The 22,883-nt window shown below is 35.8% G+C and overlaps 1 protein-coding gene across 1 annotated transcript; it reads left to right on the top strand.

Annotated features, from left to right (window-relative positions):
* Nucleotides 1–1,184: 1,184 nt before the first annotated feature.
* On the top strand, nt 1,185–14,270 carry vip.L (vasoactive intestinal peptide L homeolog). Its single transcript, NM_001085714.1, is given in 7 exon segments — nt 1,185–1,394; nt 2,430–2,546; nt 5,612–5,752; nt 7,809–7,913; nt 10,477–10,608; nt 11,476–11,590; nt 13,423–14,270. Coding segments are annotated over 6 exon segments (609 nt in total). The 5' UTR covers nt 1,185–1,394; nt 2,430–2,439; the 3' UTR covers nt 13,432–14,270.
* Nucleotides 14,271–22,883: the final 8,613 nt, after the last annotated feature.

Raw genomic sequence — 22,883 nt, 5'->3', positions numbered from 1 at the left:
CTTATATTTTTTTAATTATTTGCCTTTTTCTTCTGAATCTTTACAGCTTTCAAATGGGGGTCACTGAAAACAAATGCTGTGTAAGGCTACAATGTCAGTGTCATTGCAACTTTGTATTACTCGTCTTCAGTGATGGGCGAATTAGTCCCATTTCGCTTTGCCTCAATTTTTGTGAAATTCATGAAACGGGCGAAACATTTGCAGGACACCGATTTTGACGCCGGCGACAATTCAGCGGCGTCAACATGGGCGCTGGCTTAAAAGTTGATGGCACGCCTGTTAAACATCGCCGGCATCATAAGAAAAAAACTTTGATGCCGAATTTTCACTGCAAATTTATTCGCTGCCAACGTAAATTCACAACGAATTCGTCCCTGGCGAATAAATTTGCCCATCACTGCTCGTCTTTTTATTCAGGCCTTCTAATAATCATATGCCAGTCTTTCATTCAAATCAATATGGTTGCTAGGGTCATTTGGACCCTTGCAGCAAGATTGCTGAAATTTCAAACTGGAGAGCAGCAGAATAAAAAGCCAAATAACTCACAAACCACAAATAATAAAAAATGAAAACCAATTACAAATTGTCTCAGAATATAACTCTCTACATCATACTAAAAGTTAATTCAAAGGTGAACAACCCCTTTAATAGTAAGCCAGAATAAGAGTTGACAAAGTGGATTTAAAAAAGAAAAATCCTTTGCATTATAAGATACAAGTAAAATAGGTGCTACCAGTTTTGGGCTCAAGTCCCATTTACAGTAAAATATTTTCTGCCACAGATAACGGCGTTTGTAACTGCTCTGGAAGTTGTGGGTTTGGAACAGATACTTGAAGAGAACAGCAGCAGCCATCCCTTAAAATGTATAATAGCATCAAAGGATGTCTTGCTGCCGCTGCTGCTGCTTCTGAACAAATCAGTGATGCTGATTCCATAGCAGACGGGCAGTCATAAAGTAAATAAATTAAGCGTTATGTTGTATGGGAAGTCATTGATCACCAGCAACTTCATCTTCTTTGGACATCAGCAGGAAGGTGCTTGATGACGACTTTTTAGCGTGTTCCCGTGGGATCTGGAGTGACGTCTTCACAGAAGCCACTCGAGTTAGTGTTCTTGGCCAACCCTGCCCTTGCTCTGGTTTTTATAGGAGGCATCCCATTGCCTTAGAGATCTCAATGAGAGGCAGCGAGGCAGCCTGACTGCAAGTCTAGAGCCAGAAGGAGAGCGCAGCGCCTTACAGACAAGAACTTTCCCCGGCAGCGCCTGCACCGGCAGTTTATAGAGTTTCAGCACCACGGATAGCGCCCCATTGACTCCTGTTGCTCTCGGCTTGTGCTGAAACTTCACACTGACTGGAAAACAAAGGCGAGAAGTAACCGGAGCTCTGTCATCCAGTGAGTACAAGGATTTCTGATAACTATGGAACTAATCGCTCCACATCCATAGGAATGAATCCCTTCTTTAACAATAGAAAGCTCCTCTAAAGTGTATTTTTTGTGTAATGAAATATAAGGCAATTCCCTGCAAGTTCCTGCACAAACGTATCCAATATTTCCCATGGTTTTAAAGTTATTTGCAAATGCCTTTGAAGCTGAAAGCTGTATCTTTTTTATGTTTCTGAATTAATGCAGCAGTCAGTCCTCTTACAGCGGGCTTCTGCTACATTGTTTCAGGAGTCCTGAGGGGTTGGTGCTGTTATCAGTACCAGTTAGATTTACAAAATACCTTCCAAACCATTGAAACATGGTTTCATGAATGTAGATTGTAACGTTGGTTAGAATTCCATTATTTTTCATCAAAGCAAGAAATCTGTTCTTGGGAAGAATTTACATTCTTTACATGACTATGATTTCATAAAGTTATGTTTTAAATAAGTTTATATGAATGTGTGTGTGTGTGCGCAAGCACGCACGCACACACACACACACACACACACACATACATATATACATATATACACATGCACACATATTTCTATCGCTCTGTCTTATATACATAAATCAACATCATTTAGTTTCTTCCTGATGCTGTTTTCCTTATGTTGTGTTGTATTTCCCTTGATAACAAATAATGCAAGAAGTCCATAGCCCATTAGTTTTTGGGTCTGAGGAGCTACAGAAAAAGGCAAAGTTTTTCTTTTACAGAACTGTATTGGAAAGAATTGACATTCTTTACATGGCTATGATTTTATGAACTTATGTTTTAAAGTAGTTTATATGATTATATATGTGTGTGTGTGCAATCACAGCCGATATGATGCAAAACCTGCTGCTTGGGTTGAAATACATAAGTAGATATGTTCAAAGATCCCATTGAACAATTAGCAGTCTGTCAATCACAGTGAGTATAGGTTGTACATGGTTATGCATAAGTATTGCTTTATGCTTATTTTGCAAGACATAAAGTGATTTGTGTTTGTGCTTAACCAGGGTTAAAGTTATGGAACACAGAAGCATCTTTCACCTTCTGGTATCTTTTACTCTCTTCAATGTTTTCTGCTTAAGAGCCCGGGCATTGCCTCCCATGGGGACCTATTCAAATCCCAGGTAAAGTTGGAATCATTTGGACATTGTGCGTATAGTTGGGCTCATTTTCTAATGTCAGTTTATTAAAAAAAAATACAAATGAAAATGTGGGCTATATAAAAGGAGGCAGACATTAATGGGCAAATTTTAAATTGAATTTTACAGGATATTTTGCATTCTGTTTCATATGTATGTTTGTAAACACTGTCTGAACAAATAAGTATGATTAATATTTACTTTGTCAAGAATGATTTTTGGGAACTAGAATGAGAAAAAGTTCAACTATATGGAATAGATCAATCATTTCTCTTATATGCTTTGTACTCGTTAGTGTTCCTCATTATCCAGATAAAAAATGACTTAGTCCCCACTATATACGCTGCTTATAACACACAGTGACATAACATGTAAGCTGAATATCAGTCATGTTTGGGCACTTATAGGTTGCAGATTGACATGCCAATGAATTACATTGTGTTATATAATTCTGAGAATTGACTGTTACTTCTCTCTAACTTATGAAGGAATAAGGAACTTCAAGGAATAATGAAGTGCTGGTGCCCCCGGACAGTATTTCCTATAATGTTGACAGGCAAACAGTAAATTCCTTAAAAAGGACTTGGCATTTAAAATCCCACAGTGATGCTGCAGTCTTATTATAGCATAACTCAAGAATTTTGTATTCGTTCTTATAGCTCTCATTCATGATTTGCGCACCTTAGACAGAACCTTGCCCCAGGATAGCTGATCTGCTACAAGAGTTTAGAATGATTGATCTTTAGTTTTTCTGGCATTTGCCCCATCCATATTATATTGATCTATCTTTTCCTAGAGGTATATCCATAGTATGTCTATATAAATATATAATCCAGTTAATCATACCATATATACTATAAAAAGAAACTGTAACTACTATTGCAGGATGTTCAGTTATAGAATGTACAGCCTAGCTGTTTAGAAGACATATATAATGCACTGGTGATTATTAAGTAGCATCAATCTGTATTGCCCCACACATTCATTATATGTATTATAATTACTAAAGTGAAGAAAGAGAAATATGTAATATGTTGGATTCCCAAATGATCCAAATATCACTTATACTGCCTTAGATGCCAAAAATGTAGATGTATCAAATCTGTTTCATACAGTGACAAATTGCCTTTCACATTTGAAATGACATTCATTTTCACATTTCAAGGACCTGATGCTGGTAAATACCCAGTTTGATGATGGCATTTAATATGCCAGTGTATAAGTCATACTGGCTTATTTGCATTTCTAATAGTAACAACTCTGTTTGAAAAACCAGTTCAATACTGTGCTTTTCTATGAAGTTGGCTATATGATTACTGAATTGTCTATGGCAGCTAATATTGCAAATCTATAACATAAGTAACCTGGTTTCTGTTAATATAGTGGAAATTTAATGGATAATAATTTGCATGTATACTGACTTTCCCCTGATGTTCAGATGAAGTCATATTTAAGGACATTTCCCCTGGTTTCCATCGCCCACTGCAATAGCATAATTGGTATTTGATATTATTCTACTATAGTTTTACAATAGGGATTTAAGGGACATGGGGTACTGGAAATCATCTTTAGTTCCAGCTCAGAATTCTTCTCAGTCACCACCTAAGCAATTACATGAAGTAAATTACAAGGACAAATGAGACATCATGGATCGATCCTAGGAGGGTGGCACCAATGAGTTTGCATTTTGCAACTGTGTGTGCCTTTATGATAACAAACTAGAAGATTATTGCTTTTCAGTTCTGAGTGGCTTAGTGTGGGAAAATAGCCAGCATCCTTTGGGAGTCATGAAACTATAATGAAAGTCCAGAAATGAAAATGTGAATGTAAATTAATGAAGTAATCTAATGAAGAATGAAGCCAGATAGCACATTTAGTAATCCATATTTTTATTCTGTTTTGATTTCAGTTAGCAAATAGATCATTCAAATGAATCTAATGTGTAGTTGGATTTGAGACTCACAAACTAGTTGTATGTAGCAAGAAACTGCATTGTATTTTAATAGTGTGCTATAACAATGGCTTGCATCTCATGGAAAATGAAAATGAAAAATTAGCAAATAAATCTTTTCTTACATTGGTCACAACCAATAGTCAAACACTTGCTGCATCAATGTACATGTTGCTCGCATTTGTTTCCCTTTATCCTAGTAAAATTCTAATTAAAAAAAAAAGAAATAAGAATTGCATCTATTTAATGGACTTTTTGTCCAACCAGTTTCAACTCTTTCTGTCCAACCAGTTTCAACATGATCCATTTCCATTGAGGCAGGAATCAGTTTTTTTGTAGATTTATTTGTAGTAAATATAAAGGAACTGCTCTGAGTGATAATGCTTTCTTGTTTCTAGTAACTGAAATAAAACTATATATATACTAAATGGAACAAAAAGTGGGAGGTTAAGGGTAATAGATTCTGCACCTGAAATATTCTACATAATGTAATGTGCTTAAATGAATCACATATTTAGGGGCAGATTTATCAAGGGTGGAATTTCAAAGTAATGGGAGTTTTCAAAATTCAAAGAAAAAAAGACCAACCGAAATTAGTAAGATCGTATTCGATCTACTTCGATTCAAAGTTTTTCCAAAGTAAAACTTTGATTTCTCAAAATCCACCAAATGACTCCAAATATGCTAAAACAGCAAAATGGCAGGTTTTAGATGGCGAATGGTTGAAGACGAAGTTTTAAAGAGACAGTACATGATAAATTTCGATATTCGAATAGTCAAATTTTTTCACATTTGAATCATATTTTGGCCTATTCGACAAAAATAGCTTGAAATTTAAATTTTTTTACTTTGAATTTTTATTTCGACCCTTGATAAATCTGCCCCTTAATGTTGGCTTGGATGGAGGTAGTGTATCCTATAGATGTAATATGTAGTATGGATAATGTGGGCATAATTAGCATAAATGGGCCTTTTTCTACCTCAAAAAAAGTAAAGTCTATTCTTCATTTTGCCTACTATTTCTGGATTATTATTTGAAAGTGCAGTTTAGAAACTAAGAATAAATTTTGCATTCTAATTTGATCGATACCATTAATAGGCTGGGAAATCGGTTACCATTTGAGGGAGCAAGTGAACCTGATCAGACTCAGGGATCATTAAAACCAGACACAGACATGCTTCAAGACACACTACCAGAAAATGACAATTTCTTTATGGATATGTCCAGAGCAGTTGGCAGGTAAGTTAATCTTTTTAGTACTTTTCATAGTATGCTTCCTAAATTATAAAAACTTATAATTTATATTTATATATATAATAACTTGCTGAGCGCAAGTTATGTATTCATGAAAAGTGGCTGATATTTTGTAAATAATACAACCACTTTGTACAACTGCCACAGAATAGCACTTAAATGGTTAATTTATCAGCACAGGACAAAAGTGTACCTAGGTTGTAATCCATGGCAACCAATCACGTTTGCTTTCATTGTTTTACCTGCAGCTGTTTGAAAACACTGGTTGCTATGAGTTATTGCTCAGATATAAATGTGTTCAGTGTTGATAAATGAGCCCATACATGTAGTTTTGAACATTTTTCCTTTTTGTTAAAAAGATATGCAGAGATTCAGATAGCAGTTTGTGTTACTGGTTTGAGCTATTTTGATTAAGAAACCTGTGCATAAATGGTCAGTAAGATTCTCCGTCACATTTGCTTTAATAGGAGATAAAATATTTTTTTCAATTTGCAAAGAAATGGTAGTGGTGGGGATTGTACCTAAAAAAACATTATGATTAGTTGAATTGGTTAGGTTGTTAAATGAGACTGGTAAGAACTTTTGAAAACCCAGACCACTGGCCAGTGGACACAGTATATCACTTTAAATATTTCATAGTTTACATTGTTAATCTATTATGAAGCTTCTCTACATAATATATGCCTGAATAGCATGAGTAACAAAAACACCATGGCAGTGGTTTGGTGATTGCATTTTAACAGAGACTAATGTTACCCTGAGGGGCGCATATGTTATACATCCAAAACAAACAACACAAATGACAATGAACAGATCACTGAGCCCTAATTAGTCTTTGAATGAACAGTAAATTGCATCTGCTCTGTTCCAGGCACATTAAATGTAGCTGTTCATACAACCAAAGAAAATAATAGGACATATTGTACAAATGTATATGTATGTGCATGTTCAACTGTGCTTAAATGTATTGTTTACATTTCTTTTTTTTAAATTTTTGAGCACAGGAAAATATGGATATTCCCACCAAATTATAGTGGACATTTAACATATAGTTTATTTCATGTAACATAGTTTGTTTAGTTCCCTGATTCCTAAATCTAGCAATAATTTTCGTATCAGAGATTGGCACACTTTTGGAGTTTAAAGTTGCTTATTCATAAGCTGTTTTAATGGATAAACAAGCCATGAGCCATTGAGTTTCACCTGGAAATAGGGTGAAATAGAACATCAATTATCTGAAAATCAGAAAGTTATTGCAACTAAGATGATGCATACAGTAGCGGCATGTGCATTGTGCAGAGAGATAGTATTAAATATTAAAGAGCAATCATGAAAATGAAAATTCAACACAAACTCATCTCAGGGAAATAAAACATTTTCTAAATGTAATCAGTTAAAAATGCTGTACCATTTCTTAAAGAATCACATTACACTTAATTCTCCACTTTTCAGCAATCTGTCCCTATACATGCAGAATTTTGTTGGTTATTTGGAAAGACCACATCAGGGTTAGATAAATTATGAAAAAGAGAAGGGACTGGGGATGATTTTCAATGGATAAGATAATAATTGATTCCTGGTGATGTTATAAGTTAGATTGTTTGGTATTTATGAAAGACTGTGGCAACAAATGGTTTTAGCCCATGAAATAGGTTATGGGTGCAGTAGATACAAGATAGCATTTATGAGAAGAGGAAGAGATGTAAGAGGTCTTCCAGAGGAAGGGTACTGATGGTTTTCCAAAATGCTTGTTTTCCAGCTTTAAAGAAGTATAAATAAAGGATAAAAATAGCTTAGGGACATTCCTTAATGTTGCTGAAATTTTAAGGTTAGAATACTTGAAAATAATTATTAATGTAAGAATATCTAGGAGCACCTTAATATGAAAGTATAAAATTAATAAAGACTAAATAATGGTTTGGAGGCAAAGTCCATGGTGCAATAATTTTATATTTTACTTATATTAGATGTACTTCGTTTATTGAATACATGATTTGGCTAACATCAGTTGCTATCTGATTTTGCATTATTAATTTACAAGAACATCAAGACACGCTGATGGACTCTTCACTAGTGGATACAGCAAGCTTTTGGGTCAGCTTTCTGCCAGAAGATATCTAGAGTCTTTGATTGGAAAAAGAGTAAAGTAAGCAACAATTGTATTTTTGTTTCAGTTTCAGCCACCAAATTAAAAATGTTTGTTTATATGCACTAACAAAATGTTATATTTCGGAAAGATTCCACATGCTTTCTTTAAAAATGACAAATTCTTCTGAAAAGGACCTGATGTTGTGCTAAATCTAGAGATCAAAATAATATATATATATATATATATATATATATATATATATATATATATATATATATATATATATTAAAATGGGAAATCCAGAGGTACAGTATCTTCCATTCTAAGAATATTCAATTCTTTCATTCGATTGGCATTTTGTCTGGTTTAGGTGACACAAAAATTTGGTTACAATTTTCCCTCTAATTTGTTGTTGGCTGTGTACATAAATATATGTTTTATCAGTACTGAATGTGTGTGTGTAAAATACTTCATATGATTAATTTTATATTCTTGTGTCATAACTATTGCTTGGGTCCATGAGTGCACATCATTGAGAAAACATTGGTTGGGTATAGCAAAACAATTTTAAACAGGCTTTAAAAGAACATAGCTGCATATTGGTTTATAGGATTTTTTGTTCTTATAACGTATATCAATAATTATTTTACATAGATTTAAACTTTGATTTGCTAAATTGCATTTAATGTTATTTAAATGGGAGGCCAGTGAAATATGTTTCTTTTGTTTACCACATAGACAAATTATATAAGATAAGCAAACATTAACTGTAACAAAAAGGAATGGAATATAAGCCAAACGACATCCCATCCTCATTGTAACAAGCAAACTAGTTCAGGCAACTGTTGCAACAATGTATCTAAAACATAACTTTTACTCTGAGTTGCAATAAAAACATCTCCAGCACAGCCAACAACAACTCACAGCATATTTAACTCATAGCTGTGCAGGACCATGTCCCTAAAATAACATTTAATTAAAAACTGGTGCATAGAGTGGATAGGTGGTGAATATTCTAGATTAGTCAATGAAAGTTTCTAGTATCTGTAGTGCTAATCAAGCGTTATATGGGTAGGTAGTACAGCTCCAGTCACCATTGGTGCCCACCCTTCCACCCCTCCCTTCGCAGACAAACCAAACCACCTTCCACCTATGCTTTACATGGAAGGCCAGTGGAATATGTTTCTTTTGTTTACCACATAGACATATTGTCTTAAACTTGTAGCTTGAGCTTGAATATGTGAAAATGAACTATATATATATATATATATATATATATATATATATATATTTTTTTTTTTTTTTTATGTTGAACTACTTGAAAATATAAATTAGCAAAAAGGTGTTAATGCTCTTCCTCCTTATGGCTGTCCACTCTATTCGACCACCTTTTGCAAGTAAACACTAACAGAACATATAAATTATTAGTGATGAGCGAATTTGGGGCATATAGCTTCGCCGAAAAATGTGCGAATTTCCAGCGAAATTCACGAAACAGCGATACATTCACTGCAATGGCGCGAAAATGGACGCCGGCGAATTTTCACGACGGTTTCGTGAATTTTTTCGCCGGCAACGAATGTATCTTATGCACAGGAATGACTACCCCTGACTCAGAGCTATAGCCTTCATCGTGACAATAAAGACATATACAGTTAAAGCTGTTGCTTATAGTTCCACATATTTCTGTATAGGAAAGCTCTGTAGCTGGTGTCTTTGACACTGCACATGCTCAGTGTGTTCTGGCCTGCTTTAGCTGCTTTATGGATATGCATGGTGAGGTCATCAGGAGGTTGGGTAGGAAAAGACATCCTAAACAAATGGAGCTGCAGAGGAGAACTTAAAAGGCATTGATCTTTGCTGTCAGCTGGCTCATTTACTTTCAGGCTGTTGTATTACTCTGGTGAATGAGGTCCATTATTATTATCTTTTATTTATATAGTGCTGACATGTTTACACAGCACTTTACAGAGAGCATACATCATTCTCATCAGTTCCTGTCCCAACAGAGCTCCATCAGGACAAGGCAACTCTACTGGATTAGAGGGAGGATTAATAACATATTTCAATTAAATGTATTGATTAGTAATCTAATTTCAAGATAGGCAAACACATAAAATGACATGTGTTGTATAATTCTGACTCACTGGGAAAAGTGATGCATTGTCTGGGCTGTCACAGTTCAATACTATTTCTCTATCATGAGCAAGCAGAGGTAGTTGTTACAAATGCAGCTTTCCCTCTACTAAAAAACTGGTGGCTGTTTTGCACTGGTCAAGGTACCAAAAACAACATACCACCTTCCTTGGCTGTTAAGTCATAACTTCTGAAGGGGATTATTACATAACAGGAAAGCAATAAAGGTTATAAACAGTGCATTGTTACAGAAGTCTTAACCTGTCAGCATAACCAATAATATGCTCACAGGGGAAACATATAAACAGTTCACATATCGCTAAATACATCTAAACAGGCAAGTTATGATAAGAAAAACTTGTCAAACTTTAAAACCCAGTAGCATTGCTTATACAGTATATTTAGCAAATTGAAACTTATTTTTATTCATTTAAACAGGTTTCGTTCATTTAATATAATCTTCTTCTTTTTTTTTTTTTTTAAGCAACAATGTGGTAGAAGATCAGGTGCCTGTAAAGCGCCACTCTGATGCTGTGTTCACTGATAACTACAGTCGATTTAGGAAGCAAATGGCTGTAAAGAAATACTTGAATTCTGTCTTGACTGGAAAGAGAAGGTATTTATAACACAGAACTTGGAAATTTATTGCTATGAAAGACGTCATATAGGCAACATAAGGGGCAGAGGCCAACATTACAAAACAGCCCTCTCATTCCTTAGCTATTATTATATTACTCCCAGATTTATCCTTCAGTCCTTCCTCTCCATAGATTCCACTAAATCATTTTCTTTTAAAGCAAACAGGTGCATTTTTGGTTCCCAAATATATGCAGTACATGCTAGATCATTCAGAGGAAACCTATTTATTATCAATTGTATTTAAAGAAAAGACCCAAACATCCACTACAAAGAAAATTAGTATTTCGTATTGTATTGTGCTAAGCAAAATACACCATTAAAACCTACTCTTGTGGTATTAACTAAAAGTGATAACAATGCCTAACATTTGAATTATACAGTAATTCCAATTCTAATTAATTAACATTATACCGAGTGGTAGTAAATGTACTAGAACCAAAGGTAATGCAATTTAATAGTACAATGTAACTTATTCTAGTTATCATACAGTGTGGAGTTGCCTTCTGCTTAATGCTTTCCAGCTTTCAAATGGGGGTCACTGACCCCATCTAATAACAAATGCTCTGTAAGGCTATGAATGTATTGTTATTGCTATTTTTTATTCCTCATCTTTCTATTCAGGTCCTCTCCTATTTATATTTATATTCCTAACTTATTCAAATCAATGCATGGTTGCTATGGTAATTTAGACCATAGCAACCAGATTGTGGAAATTATATCCTGTGGTACAGCTCAAGAGTGATACATAGATGATAGTTGTAAATGTGTATCAAGATAATATTGGTATTATCATATATTTAACAATATTCACAACATTTCTAATGTTATTATTGTGGTATTTCAGTCAAGAAGATATTGATCCCGCGAGTCTTCGAGAAAATGCAGATCTAAGTCAACCACCATTTTCAGACAACTATGATGATGCCACGCTGAATGAAATCCTAAACCACCTCCAATTGGTAAATTTTCCAGCTTCGGACTAAATAAAGACTCTGTGACTGACTGAATTTACATAAATTAGCAAACCAGCTAGATCCAGTGTATAATGAAATTGCTCATGTGTAGTGATCGGTGAATTTTTCCGTTTTGCTTCGCCGAAAAATGTGCAAACCGCATTGAAGTCAATGGGCGTCAGAATTATTTTGACGCCCATCAATTTCGATGCCCGCGACAATTGTTATATTTTGGCCAAATGCATTAAAGTAAAAGGGGCGTCCGAATAATTTTGGCGCGTGACAATGTTTACGTGTGCGACTATTCTGACATGCCCAAATCTTTTCGATGCAGTGGATTTTTTGCAGCAGTTTCATGAATTCATTTGCCGGTGGTGAAATGCGGAGATTCGCTAAGAATTCCCGCCTGCCGAATTTATTTGCCCATCATGTGGAATATACATTGACTTTATATATTATTTGTTGATTCCACCGATAAGCAATCTCAGAAGCATATAATGTATCACAAACTCTCAAACTTAAACCTAGAGAAAGGGGAATAACTACAGAAGAAGCAGACCCTGAGGCTGCAGAGGGGCCCAGGGGGTATAGGGGGCCTCATGAGGCTCTAATTCATATAAAATTTCAATAAATATTGGTAAAACAGGACAACCTCTGGATATGTTGGGGGCCCTAAAATTAATTTTCTGTGGGGCCCAGTAACATCTAGTTGTGGCCATATAACAATAGCAGTTTAAAATGCAGTTAATGGTGTCACTACCATTAATAGCAGCCAACATATACTACTTATAAGATACATATGTTCATTTACTAACAGTGGACAGATTTTGACTTGAGTGCAGTGAACTATAGCTACCAAAGTGTAATTAGCTTTGACCGGTATATTGAAATTATAGAGAAAATCTCTAAAAGGTTGCTATGGGGGGGCTCTATTGGGGCAAATTTACATCAGTGACTATATTCTAAGAAGTACCACGGGTGCAACTACAGAGGAAGCAGATCCTGTGGTCACAGGGGGCCCAGGAGTGTAGAGTGCCTAGTGAGGCCCTAATCATTTTCAATTGAATAGGTTAGCTTCCAATGCTTTGGGGCTGTCAATTGAATTTGCTGTGTGGCCCATAAACTTATGTCATTGCCAGATACCTACATTTTCATTAAAACTAGTATAAACCCAAAAGACTTCAAACACAAGTTAGACCTAATGAGATCCATTTTTAAGTAATGATTACTTTAAATTAGGCTCTGTATTGTTGCAATTAGCCCTGAAAGTGTTCTGAATACATTGCTCACGTATCAGTGCAGAGTAAGAGCAGCAGAGCTCATGGGCACCATCATCCGGATCTTTGTTCTTTATCTGAAATGGGGTTTTGGTGCATGCGTAGTCTTCTAGTATTCCAGTTCATAGCTACTGTGCATGCGCCCAAAGTTCCATGAATTGCCAAATGGAAGCAAGAGGAGCGTGAAGAAGACCAAACATCTGTTAGATGGCACCCATGAGCTCTGCTAAGCTTACTCTGCACTAATATGTGAGCAATGTATTAGGGACACTTTCAGGGGTAATGAATTATGAGGGGGGAAAGCAGGGTGGGGGGACTATCTAGGTAGGCGCTTTTCTTATTGGGGGGTTTAGTCCTAACCTCGCAACTTCCTCAGAATGCTTAATAAAGTTGTTTAATTTTAATACAATTGGATCTCTGCATTATTGGCTGACCTGGTTCTCAAGTGTGTGTTTATTTGAATCCAAAATATAATGTAACTCATAAAATATAGGGAAATTAGGAATTTACAATGTGCAGTTGTAAAACTAACCTGTCCTCTCTCTTTCTTTTTCTTTGAAGAACCTTTGAAAGATACCCGCTGGCCACTGAATCACAAGAACAACGTTACTATATTTTTGAGTTTGACATAGTCTTTCAAACAATAAATTCAGTATTCAAACCAAAACAAATGTTGTGAGGTGAAAATTGTGACAAATATGTTTCTTATATTTAAAAGTTGATGTTTACACTGTAAATATAACTTTAGAGAGCTCTACCTACAGCTGTAAATAGTATGCAAGTCTTTTATTCATGGAAATGCTGTGATTTCATATGCTTTAAAACCTTTTATTTCAATAAATGCATATAAAACAGAAACAAAAAGGAGAGGAAAGTGTTAAGCTTTTTAGAATGATACATAGGGGTAACGTGTGTGAGTAGAATAAAGTATGTAAATAAACTTTGCTACTACATACAAAAATAAGAATGCATTAGCCACTATATTATATGAAAGCCAAATTAAACAAATATCTACAGGATAAGGTTTTTATATGTACCAAGCATCTACAATATAGAAAACATACAAAAAGACACATTATCTCATGAACTGTACTTTATTTCTTACTGTTTTATTTGAAATAATTTAATCAATTATAAAGAGGCTGAATGTATCTGTCATTTCATCATTCTATGGGAGTTGTGGATCTTGAAAGGTTAAGACGTGCCTAAGGGGAGATAGCAGGGAGAGATTTGTTTAATGTAAAAATTTATCTACAGCATAAATATTCAAAAATGAAATTGTGTATATCTTTGCTGATGACAGCATTACTTATATATAAAGTGGATACTGGGAAATTACAATATTTTTTCAAAATGAATGTAACTTATGAAATATGCAGATAATAAAAAGATTTTATCATCACTGCAAATTCAGATGGTTTCGCACTTCAGTTGTGTCATATTCATTTTATATGAGATGATACTATACAGCATTTCTTATGGCTTTTATCCCGATACCTGCACTTTATATATAACACATTCCATGCTTTGCATTACTGAGTATCATTGGTGAAAACCTATTGATGGAAAGAGTAAGTACAATTACATTCTTCTGATACTGGTAGCAAGTCCCATGAACATTACATAATAAAAACTGTGAGCTATTAGTGATAAACACAAATTATTTGGAGCTAAAATAAAAAAAAAGACCAATTTAGGAATGCAAGAGGCATCTTGGCATTTAGCATAAAGAAAGGGCATTAGGCTAATTCCTATGCAAATGAGGAATTCTATGGACTCATCAGTTTTTTTTTATTCATCAACTGGAAAATGGTACAAGTTGCATTTGCAGTTCTGTACCTTTACCACAGAGAAAAGGAACGGCTTAATATTTAAGTTACTAGACTCTCAAGCTTGGATCTGATATTCAAATGATGCTGATGCCTGCAGGACAAATGATTTTATTTTATGTTTGCTTAAGGGAGATGCGTCCCATGCTATTCCTGTTGAGTGATAACCTGCATTATGCACTGATGGGTGTTACTGGTGACATTCTGAGAAACCAGCACATGTATATTCCAGTGTACAGGGGATCCCATAAAGAAAGCAATGTAAAAACGCTCATGTATATGAGGATGAAGAGGCTCAGCTCCTGTGATAAGTAGAAAATGCTGCACATTTGTGGCAAGTCTTAATACTGCAGGATATTTATAACGCAGACTGGAATTGACTGGAGCTCAATAGTTCCAGTACATGGAAACAAGTTTAAAAAAGAACTGTATTACACAGCATGTAACACGCTGTAAAGGAACTAACCAGGCATGACCCTAATCTGAAGGAAAAACATTGCCATTACACAGTTTGCCTTTAAAAATAATTATTACAAAAACAGAGGTGTTTAGTACCACAATTTGGTCAGAATATGTAAGAGATTCTGGATTTAGTGGTCTCTAACAACTCATTAAATAACCTAGGTAATCGTTACTATAATGTTATCTCAGTTTTTGTTTCAAATAATAAAATAACATCTACATTTTAGGAAAATGAGCTTTAAAATTGTATAAGTTGTCAATTTATCCCCTTAGAATAAAATAGAAACGCAATAAGAACCACCCTAGGTGGCTGAAATAAGGAAGTTAATGTGAATAATGAATAAAACATTCAAAAACTACGGGGGGGGGGCAGAGAAATGTTTAGGACAGAAGTGTTGTAAAGCTGTAATCACAGGGGAGCATAAGGGAGTATTAGTAAAACTATATTGTTTGAGAGTGAGGTTCCCTTAGAATTCTCCCCTTTAATACAATAGAGGAACTGCAGTTGAGGGACAAACTCTGTAGTAGTATAAATATCACAGCTCAAACAAGTAGTCAGTGTCTGGTATGTTTAAGTACAGTTAATGAAAAGGAAATGTTGCTGGGTCTGATGGAATAGATCCTTAGAGAGCTAAATTCAGTTATAGCTAGGCACATTTTCTCTGACACTCCCTTTTATTTGGTTTGGTACCAATGGATTGGAGAAAACATAATTTTATCCCAAAGACATTAGTATCTCAAAGTAGAGATTACAGGATTGTACATCTGACATCTGCAGTGGACAAGTTATTTAGGTATCATTGTTTATTATGTTATCAGATTTAAGACTGTATTATGGAAAATAGCATTATAAGCAGAATTGGGCAGATCATATCAAACAATTGTTTTCATTTTAGGGCCCGATGTGTTAAATAGTGACTCCTAACAGTAGCAACTGCCAGTGCACACCACCACAAATAAATAACTTTGAGGTAATAAAATAGATGTTCCTATTGTTTGTCTATTGTCAAATGTCAGTGCCTCCCTTCCTTTTGTGCACACTTTCACTATTTCCAAAATTGCTCTATATTTACTGATTGAGGAATCACTGTCCCCCGGATGCCTAATATTTTCTATAGAAGCTGTAAGATATTGGTTTGCACCACTTCCACACCACATTTTGCTCTTACCACATTTTTACAGATGAATGTGCTAAGGAATAGATAGGGTTGATCTAGGGTTATGACAAATATTTTTTGTCATATCCCAGAAAAGTCTGAAGAATATAGATCACTCAATTATGTATTTCTGGAAACACTTTGGTCAAAGAAAGAATAAGGAACATGATGTTTTTGGGGTGATATGCTGTCAATAATACTCTACATACTCCAACACCATAGAATAATACTGTGCATTCTGTGTTTTATTTGTGAATTTGAAGTTAAAAAAGCACATAATTCTATTTCCTTACTTGTGCTACATGGACCCATAGTAATAATGTATTCATTCTAATTTTAATTCAGTTAAGTGGGTCAGCATGACATTGGTTTTAAGGAAGACATACAACTTTTGTCTTACTAGTAGACAATTCATGGGTGTTAGAAGGAGCAGGTCAAGTCAAGTCCAGAGTCAAGAGTGAGTTTATTGTCATTTCATCCATATACATTTGTACAGTACACAGTGAAATGAAAAAACTTTCTCTAGGACCATGGTGCTACACACAACATAGATGTACCGGACAACAGACAAAACGTGCAAGTGCAAAAATATGCAACTCCTGCAAGACAGGACAGCATAGTGCAGGGACAGGAAAAGATAGTGCACAGCAGATGTAATATGTTAAGTAAATAATGCTAAATGTCAGACATGATGGGTGTATCATTGTGATTTGATAGTGGCAAGAAAATAATAAAGAACATGATAAAGTGCAGATGTGCTCATAGAGAACAATTGTATCCAATGGCTAGTTAATAATACAATGGCTTACAGTTGCTGTGTAACGTTGTTGTATATAGTAAGATCAGATGGAGTGTGTGTGTGAAAGAGATCTGTCCGGTCCCTGAGTATTCAGGAGCCTTATGGCTTGGGGGAAGAAACTGTTACATAGTCTGGTAATGCTTCGGTACCTTTTTCCAGATGGCAGGAGTGTGAACAGTGAGTGTAAGGGGTGTGTTGGATCAGCCACAATGCTGGTGGCTTTACGGATGCAGCGAGTGGTCTAAATGTCTGTGATGGAAGGAAGAGAGACACCTATGATCTTCTATGCTGTCTTCATTATCCTCTGTAGGGTCTTGCGCTCCATGACAGTGCAGTTCCCAGCTCAGACAGTGATACAGCTGCTCGGAATGCTCTCAATAGTCCCTCTGTAGAAGGTTTTGAGTAGGGATGGTGGGAGATGGGATTTCCTCAGCTTGCGCAGGACGCAGAGGCGCCGTTGGGCTTTCTTGGCTAAGTAGCTGGTGTTGTGGGACCAGGTGAGGTTCTCCAACAGACGGACACCAAGCAATTTGGTGCTTTTGACAATCTCCACATTAGAGCCGTCGATGTACAGTGGCAGGTGGTCACTCCTAGTCTTCCTAAAGTCAACAACCATCTCCTTTGTTTTGTCTACATTGAGAGACAGGTTGTTGGCTCTGCACCAGTCTGTTAAATGCTGCACCTCCTCTCTGTATGGTGACTCATCATTATTGCTGATGAGACCCACCATGGTCGTGTCATTAACAAACTCATATGTGATTTGTGCGATGCGTGGCTGCACAGTAATGCGTCAGCAGAGTGAACAGTAGAGGACTAAGCACACAGCCTTGAGGGGCTCCGGTGCTCAGTGTAGTGGTTCTGGAGAAGATGTTTCCAATCCTGACTGACTGAGGTCTGTCAGTCAGGAAGACCAGAACCCAACTGCAGAGGGAGGTGTTCAGTCCAAGCAGGCTACGCTCTTCTATCAGATGCTGAGTAATGATAGTGTTGAAGGCTGAACTGGAGTCTATGAACAGCATTCGAACGTGGGTGTCTTTTTTGTCCAGATGAGAGAGGGCCAGATGGAGGGTGGTGGCTATTGCATTGTCTGTTATCGATTTTGATGGTATGCGAACTGCAGGGGGTCCACTGCTGGTGGCAGCAGGGTTTTGATGTGTTTCTTGACAAGCTTTTCAAAACACTTTATGAATATGAGGGTGAGAGCCACAGGACGGTTTCCACTTTCGCCGCAAGCAAATTAATTTGCAAAACTGCGGCGTGATTTTGCCGATGAAAAATCTTCCGCGCCAAAAAAAAATTGCGGAAGCAAAACTGCACTGATTCGCCCATCACTACTAGTGGGCATTAGTTTGTAAGTCTCAGCGCCGGGCCAACCCGGCAGCCTTTCCGGGCATAACGCCCACAGGAAAAAACGAACGCGCGCATGCACGAAAATAAGATTCCGGCTACACCTGCGAGTGGGGACCGGACTAGGGGGTAGGAGAAGCAGAGAAGGCGCGTGCCTGGCACCCCCCAGCTTTGCGCCCTAGGCACGTGCCTACTCTGCCTACCCCTAGTTCCGGCCCTGGTAAGTCTAGAAAAGTTGTGGTTAAGTTACAATGGGTAATTTTATTAGCTATGTCCACAATATTTATCTTCCCATATACCTTTAGAAATGTGTCCCTAAATTGTGTATTAGTTGAGCATGGCTACATTCTGTGTCAAAATCATTATCAGGGCAGTATATAAATGTAACAGCACTTCACTGATATCACATCATTCACATGTATTTTTATTTAGCACAATCCTTTAAAGGAAAACTATACCCCCAAAATGAATACTTAAGCAACAGATAGTTTATATCAAATTGAATGACATATTAAAGAATCTTACCAAACTGGAATATATATTTACATAAATATTGCCCTTTTACATCTCTTGCCTTGAACCACCATTTCGTGACTCTATCTGTGCTGCCTCAGAGATCACCTGACCAGAAATACTACAACACTAAATGTAACAGGAAGAAGTGAGGAAGCAAAAGGCAGAACTCTGTCTGTTAATTGGCTCATGTGACCTTACATGTGGTTTGTATGTGTGCACAGTGAATCTTACGATCTCAGGGGGCGGCCCTTATTTTTTAAAATGGCAATTTTCTATTTATGATTACCCAATGGCACATACTACTAAAAAAGTATATTATTATGAAAATGGTTCATTTACATGAAGCAGGGTTTTACACATGAGCTGTTTTACTCAGTATCTTTTAATAGAGACCTACATTGTTTGGGGGGTATAGTTTTCCTTTAATAAACACTGAGTTTCTTCAAGAGTACCTACTATTATAATGAAACATCACTATTTATTAGATGAATGAGCTATTTGAAATGATTCCTTTTTGGGATTCACAGAATCCAGGATTCAGTTCGGGATTCGCCCTTTTTCAGCAATAATTGGATTCCACCGAATCCTTGTGTTTGGCCGAACTGAATCCTAATTTGCATATGCAAATTAGGGACAGGAAGGGAAATCACTTGACTTTTTGACACAAAATTAGACAGTAAAAAATGTTTTCCCACATTTGCATGTGCAAATTAGGATATAGGTTTGGGTTTGATATTCAAATATTTCACAAAAAAATCGGAGATGCGGCCGAATCCCAAATAGTGGATTTGGTGCATCCCTAATTCCTATATGTATATATATATATACATATAGTCCTGCTCAGGACTTATCAAGAAAAAATAGATGTTTATTTTTCAATTAACATCTATTTTTTCTTGATAAGTCCTGAGCAGTGCGGCTTCTTCTGGGGAGGATTGTATGCAACTTGTGCGAAGCGTGCACCCAGGCGACGTGAATACATTTATCGTGAGTGCTGGGAGTTTGGGGAAATATATACAACATTTAAATCCAAAGTTTTTTATGGTTTTTGCAAATAGATAGCACAATCTATGAAAACATGGGCCTATGATACATCACTCAATCATTACTCAATGGAGATTCGAAACAGAACACATCTGAGGCCCACATCTTATGAGCAATACAAATAGAATGATTCACATAACAAGGTCCTCTTGTCTAGACAGAATTAGGTGAATGTGTTTCACCCAACATATTCTCATAATATATAATCATTTCTGAACTCTGGTAACAGAGTGCATTCCAAAGTTTTCATAATATGCTTAATTCAAGTAAATAGAAGGAATTATTTTCCACCCTGTCGTGAGAATACAATTAAAAAAATGTAATACTTTTTGCGAGTTTTTAAAACGTTTGGCATTTTGAAGCCAGCATTTTATCCTGTATACTGAAATGCATCCATGAGCCTATACAAATTCTCCTCTATTTTAGAACAAAAACAAGGATTAACTATGTGGAAAGAATACTATTCAAAATGTAACTAAATTATTTATGTGTTGTTTTCAATTTCTGAGGTACAGGTATAGAATTTGTTATCTGGAAACTCATTATCCAGAAAGCTCCAAATTACAGGAAGGCCTTCTCCCATAGACTCCATTTAAAACAAATAATTCAGATTTTTAGAAATTATATTTTTTTCTGTAGTAATAAAATAGTACCCTGTTCTTGATCCAAACTAAGATATAATTAATCCATATTGCAGGTTGAATCCTATTGGGTTTAATTAATGTTCAAATGATTTTTTAGTAGACAAAGTATGGAGATCCAAATTATGGAAAGACGACTTAGCCGGAACCAGGTCCAGAGCATTTGGGATAACAGGTCTATGACAGCTATACTTATAAAAAAAGCATCTGGTTCAGTAGAAATAATAAGTGCTAATTGGGTATTTTTATTGCTGAAGTTTTTCCTAGGAAAAGTTACTTTGACGCATATACAAGATTGTAATGCATCACTTTCCATTAAGATTGGTACAAATAGCCGCAAGTCACATGACACAAGTCACATGACTGGGGGGCAAATGGGAAACTGACAATCTGCCTAGCCCCATGTCAGATTTCAAAATGACATATAAAAAAATCTGTTTGCACTTTTGAGAAACAGATTTAGTGCAGAAATCTGTTGGAGCAGCACTATTAACTGATGCCTTTTGAAAAAAACATGTATTCCCATGACAGTATCCCTTTCAGCAATTTACATTTCATTATGTTATTGTGTGTATAAAATTCTGGTCATTCCCAATTGCTCAAAAAAACCTTAAGAAAGGTGAATGAAGCCTGCTGAACTTGCTGATGTTTTATAAAGAATGCATAATAAGGTGAAGTTGAATTACCTGGAGTTCATCACCTGGAGTATAACTAAAAACATACATTCCTCACCAACAACATCAGTTTGAAAAATCACCTAAATACAAATATCTATATTGATTCACATGAGCAGGAAATAGCGTTTACATTATCCTATATCCTATATTTTAATAAAAAGTTACAAATGTTCTATAAAAGGAACATTTGAATCAAGAAATAAAAATGTTAGTTTTTACTTGACTACAAGGCACAAGGTGTAGTGAATGACTACTATGAAGTAACATCTGGTTGCTTCTGTGTGGTACTGTGTCAAATGATTTAGCATCTAAGTAGATCACATCCATTGTCAGTCCAATATTTCACTTTCTGCTTACCTCCTCATTGAAAATAAAGCATGAAACCATGTCAAACTCTTAGGGTATTATTTATTAAAGTCTGAATACAAAAAACATATATTTTTTTTTACTATAAAATCTAAATTTTTGTGGTAAAAAATTTAATTTTTTGATTTATTATACCCCGAGGATAGAAAAAGTCAGAATCAGAAAATCCTCCATCCATGGGAGAGCTCCCTATCCTATTTGAAAGTTTCTGTGGTCTGAGTTGGATTTAGCCTTAAAATCTGACTATTTCAGGTTTTTCAGGCAAAAATCTGAAAAATGTGGACTTTTCGGCAAAAATCGCAAAAAATAGGTCAATTCGAGAAAAAAATCAGAAAAAACATACAATTAGAATTTTTGCTCGATTTTATTGCGTTGATCCCCAACTTGATGAAATCGTACTTTTTTTTAATAGTAAATAAGCTCCAATCGTGGATTCTAGTTTGGTTTTACTAAATTCTCAAAAAAATTTGGAATTTGATAAATAAGGTATTGTGATTTGTGATTTCCCTTATTAAACCCTTTAAGATTTACCAACCACCAGATCATGTTGTGATGGCATAAAAAAAATTAATTAGATAATTCCTCAGTTTGTTAACAGGCAAAACAGTACAAAATCTCTGCTCTTTCCCTGTTCTCCTGAACCAATTTACCTCCCTCTGATATCAAGGTTCCCTCTCCTTTTTAGTTCATTTTACGTTTTACATATTTTAAAATAATTTTGACTTTATTTTACTCCTCGTTGTTATATTAGTTTCATCCTCTATTTTAAGTTAACAGTTATTGTTTAGCATTGTTTATAGTTGTGAAGCCTCTCCCATATGTAAAATAGCTAGGTATTATGTGCTTCTCTGGGTGGTTCGGAGTATACACCATCAAAATGTTCTTAGCAAGTTAAAGTCCAGCTGAAGTATCTACCCACTTCAGACACCTCCAGTGCCATCTGTATTATCTGCATGTTTACTTACAAACCATCCTTGGATATAAAATGTGTACCCTCACTCCTCCTTTAACCCCATTCTAATATGACATTACTATCTACACTAGGTTCCCCATAATGGTTTAGCTCATACACTTCCTCCTTGTCTAGTTTAAACACTCATCCAGCCACTTAGTCATTATTTTCCCTTGCACAATGGACACCCTTTCATTGAGATGCCAGCCATCAGGGCTATATAGATTGTACC

The sequence above is a fragment of the Xenopus laevis genome, chromosome 5L (assembly GCF_017654675.1).
Source record: "Xenopus laevis strain J_2021 chromosome 5L, Xenopus_laevis_v10.1, whole genome shotgun sequence".
Lineage (NCBI taxonomy): Eukaryota > Metazoa > Chordata > Amphibia > Anura > Pipidae > Xenopus > Xenopus laevis.
This window is presented reverse-complemented; position numbering and strand designations above follow the sequence as displayed.